The 23,545-nt window shown below is 40.2% G+C and overlaps 1 protein-coding gene across 2 annotated transcripts in view; it reads right to left on the minus strand.

Annotated features, from left to right (window-relative positions):
• Nucleotides 1–1,930: 1,930 nt before the first annotated feature.
• CD151 (CD151 molecule (Raph blood group)) overlaps nt 1,931–23,545 on the minus strand; it is a 42,320-nt gene continuing 20,705 nt past the window's right edge. For both annotated transcript variants that reach the window (XM_083350678.1, XM_083350679.1), the window contains exons 4-8: nt 18,299–18,373; nt 14,059–14,163; nt 10,870–11,022; nt 8,056–8,142; nt 1,931–4,151 (exon numbers count right to left, since the gene is read on the minus strand). In XM_083350678.1, the coding sequence (XP_083206804.1) occupies nt 4,092–4,151; nt 8,056–8,142; nt 10,870–11,022; nt 14,059–14,163; nt 18,299–18,373 (480 nt within the window). In that variant the 3' untranslated portion in view covers nt 1,931–4,091. The remainder of the gene's footprint in view (nt 4,152–8,055; nt 8,143–10,869; nt 11,023–14,058; nt 14,164–18,298; nt 18,374–23,545) is intronic.

Raw genomic sequence — 23,545 nt, forward strand, 5'->3', positions numbered from 1 at the left:
TGTTGCTGTTTAAATTACCAAATTAATTTTATTTGAAATCTCAAATTGCTCCAAACCAAGACAGCTTGATGTAATAGATGCCAGTCATAGGTAATATAGAAAAAAATATGCAGTAGATCAGCTTTTGACTGGAGAAATTACAGGAAGACCTTGTTTACTGACTGCCTCATTTGATTGTTTTGAAGTTATGGTGATGATGAAAAAAATAACTTTGTGACCAAGGTGTGCATTTATGACCTTCACGGCATCTATTACTGTACATTTGCCATTACAGTCCGTTTATATGCATTGTCCTATGCCTGACCCATTTTTGCTTCCTCCACAGTTTGTTTCAATAAGTAATCTCTTCCTGAGTTATTTTTGTCTACATCACAGTGCTTCCCCAAAAGATAACCACAAGTTAACAAGCTCAGTTCTGTAACCTTAATTCACTGGCTCCCAGCTGCTGCCTGTAACTGACAAAATTTCAATCACTTTCACATTTCTGCTTGGAGCTGCTAGTGCACTAGGCAAACAGTCAGTGCTAACTCACTTCTTTCTATGTGCATTCTCCACCGTGTGCCTGTTTACTCTTTAATAATCCCTTCCTTTCCAATGCATGTAAATACAAACATGAATTCTCTTACTAATTATCCCAGTGCCGAGGTGAGGATTCCAAAGGGTGGGAGAGTGAAAGGGCAGGGAAAAAGAAAGTTAAAGTATAGGCATGATCGCTTAGCAACTGATTTGCTAGTCCCACTTGTAATCACGGAACAATAATTCCCTGTATAGTCTAGAACAGGGGTGTCAAACTCAATTTCATTGAGGGCCGCATCAGCATTGCAGTTGCCCTCAGAGGGCCAGGTGGGTGTGGCCTGGGTGGGCATGGCCTACTGGGTAGGCGTGGCTAAAGTGCGTATGGCCTACTGGGTGGGCATGGCCAGCTCTACATCATTTGCATCAAGGGTGCTTATGGGGGCCTGGGCAGTAGTGGGACAGATCTGAGGGTCTCTGGCAGAAGGAGGGTCTCTGGGCCAGGGCTAAGGCAGTGGGGGCCATTCCCTCACTGTTTCCAGGATGGCTTCGCGGGCCGCATGAAACCACTTCGTGGGCCGGATCTGGCCCCCGGGCCTTGTGTTTGACATGTCTGGTCTAGAATGAAAGAGAGGCAAGACAATTTCACCCCTGCATTATCACTATAAAAGAGGTGCACATCCCAAGTTGCAAGACCATGTACATCCTTTAAAAAAAAACTTGGAGTGGGTAGTCATCAAATTGTAATGATATTAATTTAAAAATTACTAAAAAATATTTTTCCCTGACTCCTTTCTTTTTAATCACAGCCCCCAAGCACCCCATTCAAAGCACAGGCACAACTTTCAAGCTGGAAAGAACATTACATACCCCAGACAAACTCATGTTGATTCAAGGAGAAATCTGTGTGGCTTTCTTAGGAACAATTTGCCATTTGCCAGGGAAGTAATGTGTCATTACATTCTTCCAGCATTGCTTGCCAGTTCCGACTACATTTTTGGGGATTTTCTGGTGATCTCTCATCCAAGGCCAACCTTTTATGAGATCATCCAAGATCACCGGGTATTTAGACCTACCCATTGGTAACATTACAAATTAACTGCAGCAACAGATAGTTAGTCTCTGGTCCAGCACATAAAAATGTAACCTGACTTGCTCTAATGTTTGCCATATGAAAAATATTTTAATACAGATATTATTTCAGAAGATGAAATGAGCTGGTTTTCTGAAATGCATGAGTAAGGGGTAGCGGTAGAATCTGTTTTTATTAACCCAAAAGGCAATTATACTTGAGCTAAGGAGGGTCCTGGACAACAAGAAAATTGAGAACTTCCCTTTTGCACAGTCTTCATCCTAGGAAGATGTATTGCTGTTACTCTTCCATTGTATAGGTCAGTTCAGGATTAAACAAGACAAATAAAGACACATTTAACTTTATTGGCCAGCAACATAAACTGCATTTAAGCATGGTTAATATATACATATATATATATATATTAAAAAAGGTAAAAAGAGCAGGCACAGTTTACCAATCAGCATATCTGGTCTGCTTATACCATGGCACTATTTGATTCCCAGAAAGAAGGAAAAAGAAAGCTAGCCAATATGCGTGTACATTTCAGTAGTCAAACATCATTTCAAGCTATCATAGCAGTAGTTTAATTAATAACTCATTTCTCAAGGAACACACCATGCCGTATTCAGGAAATAATTCACCCCTAATTATAGAAATGAATTTCTGCCAATAATTTAAGACCTGTCAACCTTTACAGTGAGAATAGCTTTCCCCCACTACCACTCCAGTGTGAACATTTACAAAAGGAAGATTTGTCTTCTCATCTTCCCATTTGCTTTCTGAACATTCATCTCTTGGGACTCAAAACAACATGGAAGTTTCAGAACTGTGTGAGTTAGTGTTAGTATTTGCAGTAAAAAGAGAGATAGATTTTTAAAAATACTTTTTTCCACCTTTCCTTTCTCTGAGAAAATGAATAGTGATTTTGCGGTGGGGTAGGGAATATATAAAGGTCCGGGTGGGGGGGGGGGGGAAAGTCTCAGATCAAGTGACTTCCCTTGCTGCCAATTCTGTCAAAAGAACCAATAAGGGAAGAGATGGGGGAAATGGAGAATGGTATTAACAGCTTCCAAGTAAACCAAACAAGAGTTTCCCTGCTAGGCTCCAAAGCATCACAGACCTTATAGGCAGTAGTCTGTTAACCAGGGATAGGCAATTTCCCTCTTATGAATACTGTATGGACTGCATCTCCCCAAAAAACCCAATTGGCATGGCCAGGGATTGTAGGAACCACAATCCATAGCGAACACTTTAAAAAGCACACTCAAGTGCCCACTGCTATGGATGAGGGGCAAATGTGCATTAACTAAAAAACTTTATACTTGAAACCCCAAAAAAGGACAAGAAATGTTCTAGCTATGCCAACTGGACCCTGAAGAACTTTAAAGGATAGGCATCTTCTCCATTTGGATGAATTCTTGGGAAATCTAATAAATCCAGTGGTGGGAGCCAGCGCCTGGTCAGCCTCCTCCACGGCACCAGATGGAGTATTACTACGGCTGCAAAGAAGCAGTGATCACTTTGCTGATCAATTTTCAAGGATCACTTTTTAGAAAAGACACCACCTGCTCAATGTTTTTTTCCCCCCAATGAATCCCACTCATAATGTAAGGTGAGCAAAGTTGTGTATCTCTTCCTATCAGGTCATGCCTGGCTGGTAGACTTTCATATCAGCCTTCAAACTTGATCATATATTTTTCCCCAATGAAAAGAGATGTCATTTTGGAAATGGATCTAATTCTATGAAGAGTTACTACTGTATTCCACAAAGTGGGATTATTTCAACAGCCTTCCACAAGCAGGAAATCAGTTTTTGATACCTTTTTAAAGTCCAAAATCTCTAATTATGTGAACAAAATAATGTCTTTCAACACTTGGTTTGAGAAGCACAAAAGAATATTCTTCTCCAGGACAAAAATATTCCTTGAAGGGGGGGGGAATGTGCAGGGAACCTTATTCATCAATCCCCGGGTAGCATCCTGTAGGAGATCGGGAGGAAAAATTTCCCAGTAGAAGTATCTATTGACAGAGCTATCCTCTTGGGTAAGATGTCATGAAAACTTCCAGAAAGACATTATATTTAGGAAAAGGAAGAAAGCATCTACTGCACGCATACAATGCCTAGTTGTCATATCTCAGAGCTCAAAGACCTTGATTGATGGTTTGAGAAAAGACTAAAGGCACCGCATCCTCGGGAGCTCTGAGGGACTCTTTCAGGTTGTGTGCTTGTAAAGAATTCAACCAGGCTGCATTCTATAGCTCCATTATAGTTGGAGTAGGGGCAGGGAAATGACTTAACTGAGCACTGAATTCCCTCCTTATTGACTCAAGGAGGACTATTATTTCTGGCAGAGACACTAGATGATCCTAGAATGATGATCCTTGAAGCAGCAAAGTCCTGGAAAGGTTGATAGTTCTGTGCTGCTGTAGAAAAGATCAGGGTGATGGGCTGGAACGTAGGTGATGGGCTGGAATTGAACAGGTGGGGGGGGTCCATGAGCTCTTAGTAAGGCTCTAACTTCAAGCTATTATACAGACAGCAGGTAAAGCACATCCCAAATATCTAGGAGACAAAGAGAACAGAGGTAAGTAAGAGGAGGGGCATAATATTAAGCCAGAACATCTGTGGTCCCATGCAATTTATGTGCTTTGTTTATATCCTGCCTTTATTACTTTTGCAAATAACTCAAGGTGGTGAACATATCCATCAACTCACCTCCTTCCTCCTATTTTCCCAGCAACAGCAACACTGTAAGGTGTTGGGCTGAGAGAATGAGTCATTGGCCCAAAGTCATCCAGCTGACTTTCATGGCTAAGGCAGGATTTGAACTGATAGTCTCCTGCTTTCTAGTATGGTACTGAAGGGATTTTATTATGTTTAAGGTTGATGTTAGTAATATTGATATTAGTAGTGATACTTTTTGTATATATGGCTTTTTTTCTCATAGAACGCTCAGAACAGAGTTCCGGCACCTTTTTTGGATGGAACCTTGTTTTTACGTGCTTTCGAACTGCTAGGTTGGCAGAAGCTGGGACGAGTAACAGGCACTCACTCTGTTACGCGGCACTCGGGATTCGACCACACACATATATGATTTAGGTACAGGGGATTGCTTACATGAAAAGAACATGGTAAGGGGAGGGGGGAAAGGAGTTATGGTGGAGCCTGGGTTGTTGTATATGAGTCATCATCTAGGAATTATTTTTCTGTACCTTTTGGTTCCTAGTACCAAGACCAGATCTCTTTGTTCTGGAAAGGTATAAAAGGTGGAAGACATCTTTCCTGGTTGTTGCCTTCATCTCTCTACCAGCCACGAAGAGAGATGTGGCCACCCAACTCTACTTTGATCAAAATAAAAGTTGTTTGCTTGCTGAAACCTCGGCTCAGGAGTTTTTTTTGGCTCTTTTAAATTCCTGAGTAATGCTGGGGCAATTGTGAGGCTAAGTGGGAAACCTTACAGTACCTTAACCACTAGAGCAAACTGGCTCCCGGTTTTAGTGTTTCTTCGATTCTCAGAATGATACGAATTGGTGCAATTTTATATCAATTTTGCTAAAATCTAGGATGGCAAATAAAGGCTTCAACGTTAACTCCCAGAATTCCCTGGCCAATGGCTTAATGGGGGTGCTGCTGACTGGAGATGGTTAACAGGATAAGATCTCACCTGTGCCGTCAGTGTCTTGGTCTTAGCTTTTAGAAACTTTTTTTTTGCTATTTATCTTTGTTATCATTTATAAGTTGCCCAGAGTCTCTTTATCAGTGAGGTGGATGGCATAAAAATTTAATAAATAAATTTTAAATCAAATTGTATCCTATAATCAGGAATGCTGTGGGTGCATTTAGGTGGACTTATAGGAAGGAGTAGGAACGCGGTGGCTCAGTGGGTTAGGACGCTGAGCTTGTCGATCAGAAGGTCGGCAGTTTGGCGGGTCGAATCCCGAGTACCGCATAACAGAGTGAGCGCCTGTTACTCATCCCAGCTTCTGCCAACCTAGCAGTTCAAAAGCACGTAAAAATGTAAGTAGAAAAATAGGGACCACTACGGTGGGAAGGTAACAGCGTTCCGTGCGCCTTTGGCATCTAGTCATGCCAGCCACATGACCACGGAAACGTCCTCGGACAAGCGCTGGCTCTTCGGCTTTGAAACAGAGATGAGCACCGGCCCCTAGAATCGGAAACGACTAGCACGCATGTGTGGGGGAACCTTTACCTTTACCTACAGGAAGGAGTTGGAGATTTTCTCTTGGTAAGACATGAGGTAACTGAACAGGGTGGCAATGAGCTTTTAAGACAAATCAATATATTACACATAGGGACATTTCTTTCTATGGCATTGTAAGAAAGCAAAACCTGGATTACATCCTAGTGTGCAGATCCTTTTTAACAAAAATTATCAAGTGAGCTGTACTGTTCTTAGAAGAACTGGGCTCTCTCCAGCATTTTCACAGCATGCTTCCTTTTTTTACTACAAACAAAAAGCTAACACTCTCCAAAGTTATTTGAAATGTGCAGGGATGAGGGAGATACCCAGTGATGTAAAACTACTAATTTCCTAGACACTGAATGTAATTGTCACAGTGGGTTACACCTCTGATGAGGGGAATTTGTAGAAGCTGTTCAAAAATCTCTCCCTTCCTCAGGGCTTTGCAAAGCTGATTTGTTGTTGTGCTACATGAACACCAGAGGGTGCTGTTTGGCTGCTCTACAAATGTTCACATTTCTTGAAAAAGACACTGTCTAGCCTTCCCCCACCCTTACCAGAAAAAGAAAAAAAATAATTACTAGAATTTCCATTTACACATTTAACAAAATGCAATTTAAAATAATTCAAAAACTCAAGAGTCTCTTTTTTGTCATTGAGGTCTAGACTGAAAAGCAGGTTCCAATCCACAAATAGGGCTGCTTGTATCATTTTTAACCCAGCATCCAAACAACATGAAATCACATGGCTATTCATACACAGTAAAAATCCTATTTAGGCAGGGAAGCTTCTAGATCAGGGGTAGGCAACCTTGGCTCTTTTATGACTCGTGGACTTCAACTCCCAGAATTCCTGAGCCAGCTGGCTCAGGAATTCTGGGAGTTGAAGTCCACGAGTCATAAAAGAGCTAAGGTTGCCTACCCCTGTTCTAGACAGTAAAAGAGTGTAGGTCTTCAGAGCCAATTATGCTCCTTTAAATATTGACTGACTTTAAAAAAAAAGTGGGGATAACATCTTTGCAGTGTTTGTTTATATAGTCCTTTGCCCTGGAGGAACACACAACCTCCAAGAGTAAATGACAGCCATAAATCTTCAGGATCCAGAAATACTCAATTTCAAAAAAAGATACAAGGGTGAGAACATTCCAGTGCATATATAGTGTAAAGTAAGATGAGGTTTCAGCTTAAACTATTTGCTGTTGTAAAAATATAAAGTTAAGATCAGGTCAACACCTTTATGTATGACTGGCAGGGGTGGGGGGTGCTGCCTGGGTAAAGAAATAGAAAATAACAATTGTTTCAATATTTTAAAGACATTTTTGACAGGAATTTGTTTGTATTTACCTGGCAAATCGTGATCTATCCATCTGTCTTGGTGCCAGGGTTTTTAAAGATGTTTTTAATGTGGTTAATTTTATAGTTTTATGATGGTTTTTATGTTATTTTCACTTTTGATTGGAACCACCCAGAGTTGGTACATAAGATTGGGGGGAGGAGAGACATAGCGACTATATAAATGTTTAAAATAAATAAATAAATGCCTGTGCTTCAGTATATTTTGCTCCCACAGACCCTAAAAACAAAAGTGGTAACCGTGATGGATGAAAACAACTAAAACAGCATACTCTTTGTTAGTTGGGATATATAGTGACTAAAAGCCACAATGAATCCTGAAGTTCATTTATTTAAAATATTTATTTATTTAAAACATTTATTTAACTCCCCCATCATGTCCAACTCTGGATGGCTCCTATCAAAAGTGAAAACAACATAAAAACCATAATAAAACTGTAAAATTAACACATCACCACAGATCTATAAGGTTTCTACCACTTAATCCTGATTTTAAGACACAGTTTGCATAAGAACTCTGAATTGACTGTCATTCTGAAGTTTTTTACTTAGGCTTCAAAAAAATACCTTTGAGAGAAATAAAAGATCCCATGTTAGCTTCTCCTTGAAATTTTATCACATTCGTTAAAGAGGATGGCACTCTTGAGAAGTATTTTCTATTCAGATTTTTTTTAAGTCAGGCGAATAAATGAGATTTCCCTTTATTACCATGCAATCTTTAGCAAGGTTCTACTTTAATAATAAAAAAAACCCTTACCCCTACTTCAATTAGGGGTAAGCTGTATCACTGGGCCTCTTACAGTACAAATTTTGGTTACAGCCTTCCAATTACCAACCACCACGACAAAGTTGGCTTTCCAAGTGGCCTGTCAAACTCAAAGCATGCATAATTCAGTCTTTGCTGGTTACATACCTGTACAAATGCAATGCTGAGTCCTACAGCTCCAATAATTATCAAATGTTCCTGGATAAAGTTCCCCAGCTTTGTGATACAGCCACCCTGGGAATAAAACATTGAGATGATGTTACTTTTCATACCTATCTTAAGCTGGTTTTATCTTCCCGTGCTGTACAATGTCACCTCCTTCAAGACACAAACATACAAATGGATGGAGTAAACACAGGCTGATACTTGTGGCAAAACTGTCATCAGCTTAAGAATCATCCCCATCCATACTGTGACACCCATGTCCCGATAAGCTTTCTATAGAGCCTTGTATGGAGTGGGTTTAAGGAGGATGGGTGGAGTCATCTTTCAACCAGGAGTAGAGACACGCCTAAGAAAGTGTGATACATAATCTGGGATCAGCCAAGCCTAGCTGTTATTTCTGGAAAATAATGCAGTTGATGTCTTGCCTGCTTCTCCTTCAGATCTACCAAGTTCTTGCAGACACAGAAAATTACCAGGATAAGTGGTTGTGTAACCTGAGCATATATTCTTTTTTTACAGACATATTCTTTTTTATGTCTGAATGTTCATTATTCATTTCACACCCACGCACCCCAGCAGTGACACAAGGATATGTCCCATGATTTTAAAATTGAGCCAGAAGGAAACATGCTGAGACAATCTAAAGTCAGATCCTTCATTGGTCATGAAGCTCCCAGATGCTCTCAAACCTGCTGCCCATTTTGCCTCACATTTCTCACAATCTAGTTCTTGCAAAGATAAAAAACAAGTGATTAAAAATAATGACCGCAGTCATGAATTGTCCCCTTCCACCTTATTCTCCTTATCAATTGCCTCCCAGGGCTATATAACTGCAGCGGAATAAATTAAGTAGTATAACGGAGATCTTCCCCAAAGCAGTCATTCTCAGTTATGTTCTCAATCTATTTATGGCAGGTCAAATTCAAATACTGGCTGGAAGAAAATCTCATCAAGAGGAAATGGTTCGTTATTGTTTCTAAGTCTTTGGGAACACTGCTTATTTTGTGGGTTATCTGGAAGTTCCCCGTTGAGCATTCAGAGCAAAAATAATCAAGAGACTTGTGACAAGTTAAAAATATCCCATTTTATTATCATCATCTAAACTTCCGTGAATTGGAAGAAGTGGTCTGAAATCCACTTTTATACAATAATAAACCGGCTAGTCCAGGGGTGTCAAACTCAATTTCATTGAGGGCCGCATCAGCATCGCGGTTGCCCTCAAGGGGCCAGGTGGGTGTGGCCTGGGTGGGCGTGCCCTACTGGGTGGGCGTGGCTAGAGTGCGTATGGCCTACTGGGTGAGCATGGCCAGCTCTACATCGTTCACATCAAGGGTGCCTATGGGGGCCTGGGCAGGAGTGGGATAGATCTGAGGGTCTCTGGCAGAAGGAGGGTCTCTGGGCCAGGGTCAAGGCAGTGGGGGCCGTTCCCTCACTGTTTCCAGGATGGCTTCGCGGGCCACATGAAACCACTTCGCGGGCCGGATCCGTCCCCCGGGCCTTGTGTTTGACATGTCTGGGCTAGTCTTTAAAGTAGCTCAGCCCTCTTAGTTATTTTTTTTTAATAATACAGCAGCAATGATAGAAGGAAGGTTCACCATTTAGAAACAAAAGACAAAAAGAGAGAGGAAAAAGATGCAGGGAAAAATATAGGGAAAATTCAGATAAATGTGAAGGAATTTTCCTTCAGAAGAGTCTCTTTCCCCATCATTTTGGATAAAGCTAAAAAAAAAGTCCCTTGGATTCAGCAGTCAGCAATTACGCCCTGAGGCAGAGTTTGGTCTGCCTCTGCATGGCCAAAACAAGCTTAGTTGCAGAAGTTATTCATGTGCCTTCATGTCCCTTAATCCTACCCTGAGCCCCACTGAAAGGGACTGCTGCTTCATCATCATCATCCAGCAAAGTATCCTAGAGGCTGAAAGCATCAACCACCTTGGTGGAAAAATGGATTTTTGCACTTAAATCAATTCTAAAGAATTGGAGTAGAAATGGACACTTTAAAATATGTGCTTCTCTGCTCTTCACACTGAAAAGCTTATGTGCGCAATAAAAACATAAGAAGAAAAATACTCTTTAGGGTGAGTTCAGTTCCGGATATTCCCATTCGTTTTCTTAATAAAAAAAAGTAGGTTAGCACTCTTTTCTTCCAGAATCTTTCGCTTCAGTAGGGCCAGCCCTGCCAAGGAATATAAGTATCTACTTGCTTATATGTTTACTTCTCTAGAACAACTTAATCAAGATAAATACAGATAGTCCTCAACTTACAACCGCAACTGAGCCCAAAATGTATGTTGCTAAGAGAGACATTTGAGTTTTGCCCCATTTTACAACATTTCTTGCCACAGTTCAGTGAATCACTGCAGTTGATAAGCTACCCAAGTTGTTAAGTGAATCTGGCTTCCCCATTGACTTTGCTTGTCAGACGTTCACAAAAGGTGATGATCACATGACTTTGGGACACAGAAACGGTCATAAAAATGAACCAGTTGCCAATCATCTGAATTTTGATCACATGATCATAGGGATGCTGCAAAGGTTGTAATTGTGAAAAATGGTTATGTCACATTTTTCAGTGCTGTCGTAATTTTCAATGGTCACTAAACGAACTGTTGTAAAACGAGGACTACCTATACTATGGTATAATTCTAGATTGAGGTTGTTATGATGTTCAAATGCATAATGACCAAGGTATGATTGATCAAAGAGCATAATCAATCAAAGGTCTCATCAGTGTTTTCTTAAGATAACGACAATAGGAGAGGTCCCGGGTTTGTTTGATTTCTTTTTAATTTTTTTTACCTCTTTGTAGATATTTGAAGGATGATCTCTTCTACCACATGCTTCAGTTATTGTCTTGCAGCAGCTGTCTGGGACCTTCCTTCCTTCCTTTTCAACTTTGTACCAATAGCTGTCACTCCAGTCTGTGTAATTATGACTGCCGCAGCACTTAAACTGAAAAACACAGGCAGCGAGACATTATGAGAAAACCAAAATTGCATGAGGTATTGGGCCAAAATTACAAAATTACGTTTCCTGTCTTTGACAACACATCTTTCTGGTATGCACAACTTGTGGCCATTTTTCATAAAAAGGTCAGTACACAACCACCCACCAGCCAGACAACAAAAAAATAAAACTTTTTTTACTAAGCTTCTTGTTGCCATTATATAGTTACAAGGCTGTGCATCTCTTCCCACAAGAAGCAGTAAAATTCACTTTGTTTCTGGAAGCTTACAATGTCTCTTTTCAGTTTGGGAGCTAGAAAAATGTGTAACAGTACAGTGTAGGCATCAAATGTTTCTCAAGAAAGCGCCTTCAAAAAAAAACCCTGCACTCAAGTCAGTCCTCGTCACTTGCTTTTGCAAATCTTCAGTTGTTCTATTAAAGATAGAACTGTTATTATTACAAAGCCTTGAGGTATCTGAGAGATCAAATTTTTCCAAGAGTCTCTCTACCTGTCCAACTAAGTCAAGCAGGATGCTTATGCTGCAAATCCTGTCAGCCAAAGAATATTGGCTGACAGGGAGTAGAAAAACCGCCTTTTTCCTCAGTGGCCCCGGCTCAATGTAACATCCTCCCTTTGGAGATTAGAAAGGCCCCAGTCCTGTTAGTCTTTTGTAAGGCCTTAAAAACTTGGCTATGTTCCCAGGCCTGGGGTGTTGAATGTATCAAGGGCTCCATTTCCTGGCTATATTGCTAACGGGCCAAAGATCTTGCTCTTGTGTATCTTGAACTGGATGTTTTAAATGTTGTTTTAACCGGTTTTACTGTTTTTATTGTTTTAAAATGTTTTTGAATTTTTGTAATATATTTTCTGAACTGTAGAGAAGGGCGGCCATTCTGAGAGAGATGTAAGGAAAAGACTGAACCACCCTCTGGCACTAAATGCTTCATCTTTCTAGCGCAGGAGTCTTCAAACTTGGCCCTTTTATGACTTGTGGACTTCAACTCCCAGAATTCCTCAGCTAGCGTGCCTGGCTGAGGAATTCTGGGAGTTGAAGTCCACAAATCATAAAAGAGCCAGGTTTGAAGACCCCTGTTGTAGAGGAATACCTGGAGCTAATGAAGACTTGAATTTGATACAATTATATTAAGAGTCTCCTCTTAATTGGAAGATATTGGCACCTACTGTTAAATATAAAGCCATTCTTGGTCGCGCCACTTCTGCTTCGTATCCATGGGCCTATGCTGGCCTCCACTGGTTTGTTCAATCAATGAACATGTCACTTTAGTTTTTCTCACTATATCAAGCTACACTCCCTGCAAGTGGATGTTATGTCAGCTGGGTGTGGAAGAATCATTGCTGAAAAATGTAATTCCCTGTAAAGACATGGCATACTCAAGCATTTCTGTTCAATTACGGTCAAAAGGAGTCTCTTCCCTTCCTTGTACAGTCTTTTTCCATCGGATATCATGATTACACAGAAGTATCCCAAGCTTCCAGTTTGTGGCATGAATCCAGAACCCATATATGCATAATCTCTGAGCAAGCCCAGAGCAGCTTATTCCCTGTGCATTCATATTACGGTATACTGTTAGGCAGCAATCTCATGTATGTTGGGAAGTTAATTTAAATGCAGCTGGATTTATTTCTGAACAGTTTGGAACATATGCTGAATGATCCCTCTATTATCACACACTCTCTGCCTTACTGGACAATGGGAGAACCTTTCAGTCATTGCAAATCTTCTAAGGATACATGTTAGGATGATGTTCCTGTTTAGACTTGGTATAGCGGTGGCTTACACCAACATACTTTCACAAGTGTTGAAATAAAATAGAGTGATCTTATAAACTGAAGAGTAGAAATATCCATTTTCCTATCAGCAGTTTCTAAAAATAAAAAGATGAGTAAAACTTCCCCCCAGTTGGGAAAATGCCCTCAGTCTTGTTCTTTTGAATGAATTACTCAGTATGTTCCCAAATCATACTCACTGTACCTTAAAAGTGTCTAGCCACGTCCAATATGATCATCTAAATTCTAAAATAACCAGACATATTGATCTGAAGCCCTGCTGCACTGGTCAAAAGATGAAGCACATTCCCTCCACTCTCTGAGAGAATTGTGTTCCTCTGTTAATTACATTTTATGCCATGCTTCTCTGTAACTGGAGATTAATAGCTTCAAGAAAAATACTTGACAATCAGGAAGTGATTTACCACTTTTACTCAACAAAGACCCCTCTGTTTTTCCAATTTTCTCATGCAACGGGATTATTAAATGGTTGAGGGTAGAAATAAGAACTGGAGAGGTATTCCAGTGATTTGATCATTAAATAGGACCAGCAGATTATTTTAACCAGTTACTTTTGTGGTTCTCCTTTGGGATCTGGTGTTTCATGCATGAGGCAAGACTGCTAAAAATACACAGGCCTTGTTGGACCATGAAATATCAACACAGAACGAAAGGCATGGGAAAGTTATCTATCTGTGATACATTTACAAGTGCCTTGCCCATATACAAGATCATTCAAACAGTTATTTGGTGGAAATGCAGCCCTCTTCAGATGTTACTTGCAGATAAGGGGTCCTAAAGCTACTTCTTTCCAAATATGCACCTACATTCTGGGTAGGGGTACATTCTGGGTAGGCATAAAGCCCCCTCAACTGGCAATAGTCAAGTCCACCAGCACTTTTTTGAGTAGTGTTGTTGGATCTTCATTTGATTAATCTTTTCATCCACAGCTCTCTTGGAAGGAAAGGCATTATGACTTCCATTCAGGAAAAATTCCCAGGGATCCAGGATGAGTGGGATCAATAATCTGGCCAAAAACAACTGCAGCCTAATTTTGAAAGTTATCTGTATAGATAAAAATGAACCCAGAAAAAAATGGCTCAAAAGATCCCACAATCTGAAGACAGGGGGAAAGCGTCATTTTATTTTCTGCCATGATTGATATATAAATAAAAAATATAAATAAATTCAGCTTTTCCCATTTCTTCCCCTAGATCTTTATCTGTGTTAACTCCCATATCTCTTAAACATACCTCCTGTTGAAGTTTGTCCACCGCATTAGTCACACTCTCTTCTCCTTCCTTCCTATACTTCTTGATTATTGTGTTTCTCAGATTTTCCTTCAGCTCGTTGTTCAGCTAAACAGGACATCAACAATGGGAACAGAAATAGGATATAGCAATATGGTTCTTTAACCCAGTTCCCTGTGTAACAATTGTTACCAACTATGCTGTGAAAAATTTCATGTAATTAAAAATGACTCCTGGGACTTGGGGCCCAATTTGGCCAAATATAAATTTGGCAAAGTGAGCTAGGTGGGTAGTTTGAAATGCTGTGCAAACTGAATGCTCTAGAACAATTTTCAGTCCAAAACCTGGACAGCAGTCCCCTCCATTCCCTACCCAATATGACCATCGGAGAAAGCTACTCAAGGTCTCCTCCAGCTTCTGAAGAAATGCTCATGGAATATGTCAATTTATCCTGCTTTTGTTTCTTTTTTAAATATATTGCAGGAGTACTCTGATCTTTCCTGCGCATCCTGCCTCACGCTTTGCAAACCAAATAAGAGAAAGAACTTAGATTCATACTTCATTAGAACTGAAACAGTTTTAAGACCCAGTACTCTTGGTTGCCTGGATTTACTTTTAGAAGTATATTGTGGGCACTGAGAGCTACAATCGCTTATTCAAATGATCCCCCACAACTGAAAGAAAACACTACCCTATATGTTGGAAGCAAAGAATGGCATCATCTAATGAAGGACCAGTAACTCATCAAGTTCTTAATGTTGTTGTTGTTGTTGTTAGTTGCGAAGTCGTGTCCGACCCATCGCGACCCTATGGACAATGTTCCTCCAGGCCTTCCTGTCTTCTACCATCTTCTGGAGTCCATTTAAGCTCACGCCTACTGCTTCAGTGACTCCATCCAGCCACCTCATTCTCTGTCGTCCCCTTCTTCTATTGCCCTCAATCTTTCCCAGCATTAGGCTCTTCTCCAGTGAGTCCTTCCTTCTCATTAGGTGGCCAAAGTATTTGAGTTTTAGCGTCAGGATCTGGCCTTCCAAAGAGCAGTCAGGGTTGATCTCCTCTAGGACTGACCGATTTGATCGCCTTGCAGTCCAAGGGACTCGCAGGAGTCTTCTCCAGCACCATAGTTCAAAGGCCTCAATTCTTTGGCGCTCAGCCTTTCTTATGGTCTAGCTTTCACTGCCATACATTGCAACTGGGAAGACCATAGCCTTGACTATACCTTGACTATAGTTCTTAATAGCCTTGACTATAGTTCTTAATAGCCACTGCTAATGGGAGAAGTTGCACAAGATCCATAATTTTTATTAACCCTATCAGCCAAGATCACTTAACTATAGTCAAATGCCCAATCTACAACTCTGCTGTCTAAACTAATACACTGTCATGCAGGCATTTGAGGAAAGGAGGGTATCTGGAAGGTCAATACTGTGCACCATCATCTTGGCTATGTCCAAATCTCCTTTTTATTTGGAAACCAAGGGTTGTGAAGTTTTAGAGCAGAATAATCAAGAAAAAATGCAAAACAGAACAGCTTAACAATATTAGACATTTTAAAAGCCCCTCTATTAACACATGCCATGCAAAAAAAGCAGATTACCTGTAGGTTGATAGGGAATAACTGCAGCATGACAAAGAGGCAGCAAAAGTAAACACATACACAGTTTATAGGCATTTTGGAAGAAAGTGCCAGCGAGGGAAGAAATACAAAAAGCAACACAAAAGGCCAATTCCTTGAGAAGAGGACAGGAAGCTTGCCAAAGAAAGACTAGAGACAGAGAAAATAAAGCTTACAAAACCAAGATGATTCCCACAATCACTAAAAGCCCACAAAGAATAAAGAGCTCAATGTGCCATGCCTTTTCCCCTTCCCTGTCTCCATCATCAATGTTTGCCATGCATTTCTTTAGCTTCCAATCCACTTTCACATAGATCAGATTCTGCAACTGGCAGACTTCACAAGGGATAGGAAGAAGCTTTCCAACACTACTGTATTTTATTCCACCAGGATTCAACTTTCTTATCTTTTCAACACCTGACATTTTAATGCTGCTAATCCCTTATAAATCATAGGATTTTTTAATAATCCATATTTAAGTCATATGAGAAGCTAAGGTGACAGTTCACAGCCCCAAGTCAAATCATGACCAAGTTATTAAGCACCTAGAGATAGAAAACCTCCATGCTTTTCCACCTGATCTGACCCATTGCATCACATTTGCCAGAAAAAGCTAACATGGAATTGGGCAGTTTGTGGTTTAGCATGCTGAGGAAACTTGGTCATTGCGCTAACTTATGTGAAACTATAGCATAGTTTATTAGTTTGGGCACAGCTTGTTATGCAAGCAAAGACACCAAGCAACCAGGACTTAGCCTGTTGTGTGAACCAAGATAGTCATGTCAGGTCTTTTGTTCCCGTCACATTCAGGTTAAAGCTAGTTTATTTCTTAAGTAGTAAAACTGTTGCAAACTCACTCTCTGGGACATCAAAAAAGCCCACTATTAATTAGATCAGCATATACATTTATTATGAAAACATGCATCAATCAGGACAATAATAAACAGATAACTACCAAGCACTTTTTTCTTTCTTTTGTTATTTGTAGATGGCCCTTCAAGGACGGCTCCCTTCCCATGATTGCATTATTTCATCATAAAACCAATGTACAATAAAAGCATTACAGTCCCTTAAAACAGAGCAGCAACAAGAAGTTTAGCAGCAATTAATATGTCAGTAGTAAGCAGACCAAAATAAAGGTTTTTAAAAATGTTTTAGTTAACATTTCCAATTAAGTGAGTTTCATAGACAAGAATCCATCACTAGGATTCTATGTATTTGCAGTTTAATGTGGACATTGCAAAATATATGAGACACTTATGACTTTAAAAACAGATCTAGGTGTCACCCATTCACATCTTCATTCCTCCCTGTTTCTCAGGTGTCTGGGCTTAGTATGGACTATGTGAACAGTCAAGAGAGGTTACAATGACAATCACCTTTTGTTAGTAATAAGAGAACGTGTTAACCACTGTAGAATCAAACAGAATTTATGATATTTGCATTCCTGACACAAATGCAATAAGCAGAGTATTCTCTTAGATCAGACATGTCAAACTCGCAATGTCATGTGACATCGTGCAACGTATCAGGACTGTTTTGCCATTGCCAGCAATGGGGTGGGTGTGGCTTCTGCATGATGCGTCCGGCCCATGGGCCAGCAGTTTGACACCCCTGCCTTAGATGGTAATTTTACAATTCAGAAAAATGGCTTGAAACCAACTCACTGCAGATCAATTTCATGTTATATTAAATTGCCCAGTGGTGCAGTGGTTACAATGCAGTATATACTGTCCAGTGTCAGGAGTTCAATTCTGATGGGCTCAAGGGTGACTCAGCTTTCCAAGGTTGGTAAAATGAGGACCCAGACTGTTAGGGGCAATATGTTGACTCTGTAAACTGCTTAGAGTGTACTATAAAGCAGTATGAAGCTGTATATGTCTTATTGCTCTTGTTATTATGGGATAGGATGAGGTGACTGCATGCCAGAAGCTTAACTTGGTGCCAGGTTTTTGTTTTTAATGTTTATGGTTTTAATAGTTTTAATATGGTTTTAATGGTGTTTTATTATCAATACTGTTTTAATTCTCAATTGGAAGCCTACCAGAATTTGGTATAAGATGGGCAGCTACATAAATGTTTTAAATAAATAAATGGGTCTGGTGGTAAAGACCTTTCCAGGTGTGTGCATGGGTGAATTACTGAACTGCTCTAAATCATTTATAGCAACATTTTATGCTCCTGGTTTATTAAAATTTACTACATCGTAAAAGTTGCCTTGCTTGGGCCAATGGTTGTACATCAATGCCTATATATAAGGTTTATAATCAAATGCATTTCTATTGTAGCATTGGAACAAAGTTAATGAAAGAAGTGTTTGCACTGCAGCTTCAAATCATAGTATGGCTTTTGAGACACACACAGATGACAATCCCCTTGTTCATTGTAGGTTTTTAGTCCAATGCACAAATCTGTAGCCTAGGAGGTTCTATGCACAGCAGATGTGCTTACAGGGTTTTGTGGAAAGAGTCCAAAAAGCCCCATGACTACCACTGTCACAGTAGCGCTGGCTCACAGTAGACAAGAATGAGTAGGTCTCTGTAGACAAATACTCATTGTGTTGAGAAGACCTGTAGGGAATGAAATGTAGCCTGTTTAATGATCTCCCACTTTTCTCATGTTACCTACCTGCTGGTAATAGACGCAGGCCAGGATTCCAGCAATTATCTCAAGCAGGAAGATGCAGAGCAGCAGTATGAAATACTAAAGAAACAAAATGAACAAAGAAGTTAAAGCAGAGCATCGTACACTATGGGATTTACTTTGCCTATAAAAAACACACTATTGACAAAGCAGGCAGACTTAGCTACCCAACGTTGAAAACAATGGCATGGCAAGGCAGGGAACACGCAGCAGGCATGATGTACTCCTGCCCAAGGGGAACAGGATTTGGAGGTTGCCCCAGATTTTTTTTTTTTGGGGGGGGAGTTACAAGCCAATTGCTCTATCTAGGAGTGGAAGAATGGCTTTCGACTTTCAGAGCTTGTTATTTTATGAAATGCTCAGAACAAGCTGCACAAAGTACGCCTTACTCAGAAGAAGTGGAACAAGCATCTACTTTGCTTAGAAGGTAGTTTTACTGATACATTATTTGATAGCTTTCTTGATACATTAAGGGGGAAGACAAAAACAGCTCTTCACTGCCGTATAAATACACCATAATGAGATTTGCTTGGTTTAGCACATTGCATAATTACACCCATTTTGCTTTATTCCATAAATCACAGTGAACTAAATCATGGCTTTTGACATTAAACCTTCCTCTACTGTGTGGCAATGGGTTTCCAAAATAATAGGCTAGAGATGTTTCCAGCTCTGCTAGCCAAAATCCTTTTAATAAGAGAATCTGGGGACTGATCTGTAGACCTTCTGTGTGAAAAGCATGTGCTCTACCACTAAATTATGTTCCTTTACCCATCGCTTTCACAGCTGTGACTCCTACGCCTCTTGCCAATACTACTTGTTTTGAAATGCAACCCCTCCAGCTGACATCAGTAAAAACTCATCACAAGCTTGTTAGATGATGGTGGAATGCTTAATTGCTCAGGGCAGAAAGCATTTTGAAATAGCTGAGCTTCTTGTAGCCCCTAACAAGTACAGAAAAGTCAACAAAATGTAGACAAGCACTTTGGGCCCAGTTATCAGATGTGAACTTTAAAAAAGAATAAAGGAGATAAGCTTTTTTTAATAAAAAAAAATCCAACTACTTAGCAATCTCTAAAAACATTCAAATCAGATTAACACTAACACTGATGAGGCTTAAAACTGGGCATGTAGAAATCTCCAATAGACACACCAGAAAAAGCAACAAACGACAAATGGAGAAGTCAGAGAACAAGCAACCAGATGGCCTTGACTCGAAAGGGTAAGAGGAATAGGCCCAGGATATAAAGCTAGAGATTAAAAGAGAGAGGAAGAAAGAGAGGATCGGAGTTATATAGTGCTGCTATACAGATAACTTCTTCATATTTATTACCTCCCAATTTTTTGCAATTAATCTGCTTACCTAACTTCTCTCTGCTTGGTAATGTGGAATTAGGAGGGTGTTTAACTGCCATACCTCGTATAAAGTACCCCCTCATTCCTAAAATAAAGCTATGGCTACAGATCTTCTGGCAATCCAGCTGCCTGGGGATCAGACCACTAACCACTTGCTCTAGTCTCAATATCAAGTTGCAATCCAATGGACCAGTTAATCCAGACAAGGAACCAGTTCTAGCCCAACAGGTGGCAAGGAATTTGCCACAACAGTAGCTCTAGTCACGCTTCCCGCTCAAATCCTCATAAGCTGCTGCTGCTGCTGAAGTAGCCCTCTGAAGTCAAACTTCTGCTTCTCTGCCTGAAAGGAAGGACAACTGAGCAGGTTAATTACCTTCATATAGTAATTACCCACTGCCTTGAGGATTTTCCCATCAATCTTTTGCAGGATTTATAATTGAAATGAGGGCTGAGAGAGCAACAAAACTAACCGTCTCACCCCGCACACCAGGCTTAGACATCTCCAATTTATGACATTCTTGGGAGCTAGGCTCAATAATCCCGTCAAACATACATAGTGTACCTACTCAATTCATGCCTCTACAGACTTGTCATTTCAGATCATTTACACTTATCACCCATGACTGCTCCCTATTGCTTTTTGGCTCTCTTCTATACCAGAGAGCTCTCACATTTACTCCAGGACCTGTAAACTGCTCAGGGCCTTTTCAAGGATTCCCCAGGCCATTCAAGGCCTATTAGAAGCACACCAAGCTGTCACTATCAGGTATTCTCCCCACTGCTAACAATATTTCTTCCCTCCACATGAACATCTAAATGCAAAGAGTCATGATACGTCGCGACACATCACGTGACATGGCGGGTTTGACACCCGTGATCTAAATAGTTGGATCCAAGTTGATGGACCATTTCCCATTCCTGCATATTCTTTTGCCTTTCGGTCTATAGCTTCGGAAGACACGTCTTGCTTTCCATCCTATGTTCTGGAATGACTCCCTTGCTCCCTATGCCAGTCTGTTCTATCACCTCCCTCTCAATGGCAGGGAGGAAGAATTTACAAAAGAACGGACTTCCAATTTAGGAAAGTCTATCTGTAATATGTATTCACTGAAATAGTTCATACTGTTCCTGCGTTTGCAACATACCAAGAAACCCAAATTTTCTGATGGGCTATACATTCTCACTGGCTCTGAGTTGACTCTGAATATAAAGGGAAATTGTCTGGGGAGATTCCAGGTCATGGTTGTCCCAAAGGAGGTAACTGGACTTTAGACTTTAGATACTTTTGAATTACAGTAAGAACCTCATATAGTGGGAATTGGGAATGTGGAAGGAAAATGGGAGGCTTTGGGAATGAAAGCTCCAGTGGTTTCCAGCTTGACCCTGGATAAAATTCAAATTGCTGATACTTATCCTTCAACTCCTTCATAGCTTCCAACTACCCTCTGCTATTTTAACCTGCCTTGGCTCTTAAATTACCTCCAGATTCCCTTCCCTTAAAAAGAAAGTAAGATTCTGATGGAAGCAAGTGTCTTGATTTGGTGTTTGTTCTACAATCCTCTCCCCAAAGTGTGTAATATTTGAGCATTTTTTTCATCCAGTACTAAATGACAATATTAACTTTAATATTTTTATTTCATAGGTGTTTTATGGCTAAGCACAGTAGATCTATTTTTTCATTTTTCTCCATTACATCCATTCTGTGAGGTTAGCTCACAGAATGGATGTAAGTGAGCAATCACCCCAAAGTCATCCAATAAGCTATTATGGCTAAGGGTAGACTAGAACCTCAGTCTCCCTACGCCTAGTCCAATAACTTAACAGTCACACTATACTGACTCTTAAGTGTGGACTTAAAGAGTCAGTAATGCATTTTTTTTAATGGACTGCATTAAAAAAATATTACGAGGCTGTTGTGTTGGTGGTTTTTGTTGTTGTTTTTGATGTTTCCTAATTTCCTCTTAGCATTCTCGGTGGGTGCACCAATCCTTTGGAACCGCTTACCAGCTGAACTCCGGATGGCCCCCGACCTTCGCTCCTTCCGGCGTGATCTAAAAACTTATCTATTCGAACAAGCCGGCCTGGCCTGATGGGTTTGGGTTTTAACATTATTTTAACTAACCTACTACATTGGGCACAATCATTTAACTTTAAATCTTGTATCCTGTATTCTTATTTTTATTGCCCTGTACACCGCCCTGAGTCCTTCAGGAGAAGGGCGGTATATAAATCAAATAAATAAATAAATAAATAAATAAATAAATAAATAAATAAATAAATAAATAATTTTATTCTGGCTAATTTTATTTTTTGGAGTGGGGTTCCCCCCTTTAATTTATACATGCTAGTAGTAAACACAAGTGAAGGCTAAACACATTTATTCAGTTAAATAATAAAACTCAAACTTTTTTTTCTCCTCTTGGCTGATCTCAGCCCTTCACATCCCACAAAGTTTGTTGAAGCCTCTGACCATCTGCGTGCTGGACAAGATGTCCTTTCATACCACAGGCACAAGTAAACAAAGAGAGAGCTAGCTAACTCAAGACTGGACGTCACACTAAAAGGAGCTGCAAAACAGAACAGAAACACGCCTTCACCCACAGGTCACTTTTGTTGGAAACAGAATAAGTAATGTTACTGACGTCATCCAGCTGAGATCTTTAAAAAGGAAACAATTCGCCAATGAGCTAGAAAACTGATTTTCATGCTTGTGTTCCTCAAGTTCTCCTCCTCTGTTGTACAAATACGGGCCAATTAGATTATATTGTTCTTTTCATGCACAGACGATCAGAGCCAATGGTTCCCAAATTAAACAGGGCACAGCTGTTTCTGCTATAGATCATCAGTCATCTCAAATGTGATGCCTTCTAAGAATGTTGATCTAGAACTGTGATCATCCTCTGCCCGCAGGAGAAAGACTTATCTATAGAATCACAACAAATTTCTTAATCCCTCTCAATTGTGATCTAGCAATTGACAAAGTAGGAATTGGGATTTGCATCTGGCACCTGCAGATACCTCTCCACCGTTTACTAGCCTTCTTGCTGTGTTCTAGGTTTTCCTTTTGATATTTTTAAAAAATATTTACATAGAATTAAAAAAGGAAGCTGGCAAGTTGCAAAGTTCAATTCTGTTTTTTGCAAGAACAGACTTGGCTTCTGCATAGGTCCCAAGTATTTTTTTAAAAAACAGCAAATACAGCAACTGATTCTAGAGTTAATTTGGTTAGTAGATAAGGCAACAGGCTAGAAAGCAGGAGACTGAGAGTTTTAGTTCTGCTTTAGACACAAGACCAGCTGGTGACCTTGGGCCAGTCACTTTCTCTCAGCCCTAGAAAGGAGGTAATGGCAAACTACTTCCGAAAAACCTTGCCAAGATAGTTGCAGGGATTAGTCCAGGCAGAGTCCAGGAGTCAATACTAATCTGAAGGCACACAAAAAAAAGAAAACTCAATGTACCCCAACCTTTGCCAACTCCCTCCTCAAAAACACCAACATCACACCCTACTAATATAAATGCTTAAATGTGGGTGACAATTTATCAATGTTATTACTGACGGAAAACTTTTCCACCAGGTGAGGTAGAAGGGAGGAAGAATGCCCATCAATAGGTTTAAGTTTCTCAGCAGCAGAATCTTGAGTTTATTTTGAACTTAAGGATATGAGGAACATGACGGATATCACCAAGATGCAAGTCGAAACATTGTCACTGTGGCTGTTAAGAGTTGCCAACCCATTTTATAGGGATCATAACAGCCCCACTCTTGGAATGGCAATAAGTGACTTACACAGCAACTGGGAGGGGGGGGCAGGAGAGGAAATGGGAGTAAAGAAGGGAAAGGAAGAAAACATATTTTGAAATCTGTGCCTTCTTCCC

This window comes from Vipera ursinii (assembly GCF_947247035.1).
Source record: "Vipera ursinii genome assembly, chromosome: 1".
Classification (NCBI taxonomy): domain Eukaryota; kingdom Metazoa; phylum Chordata; class Lepidosauria; order Squamata; family Viperidae; genus Vipera; species Vipera ursinii.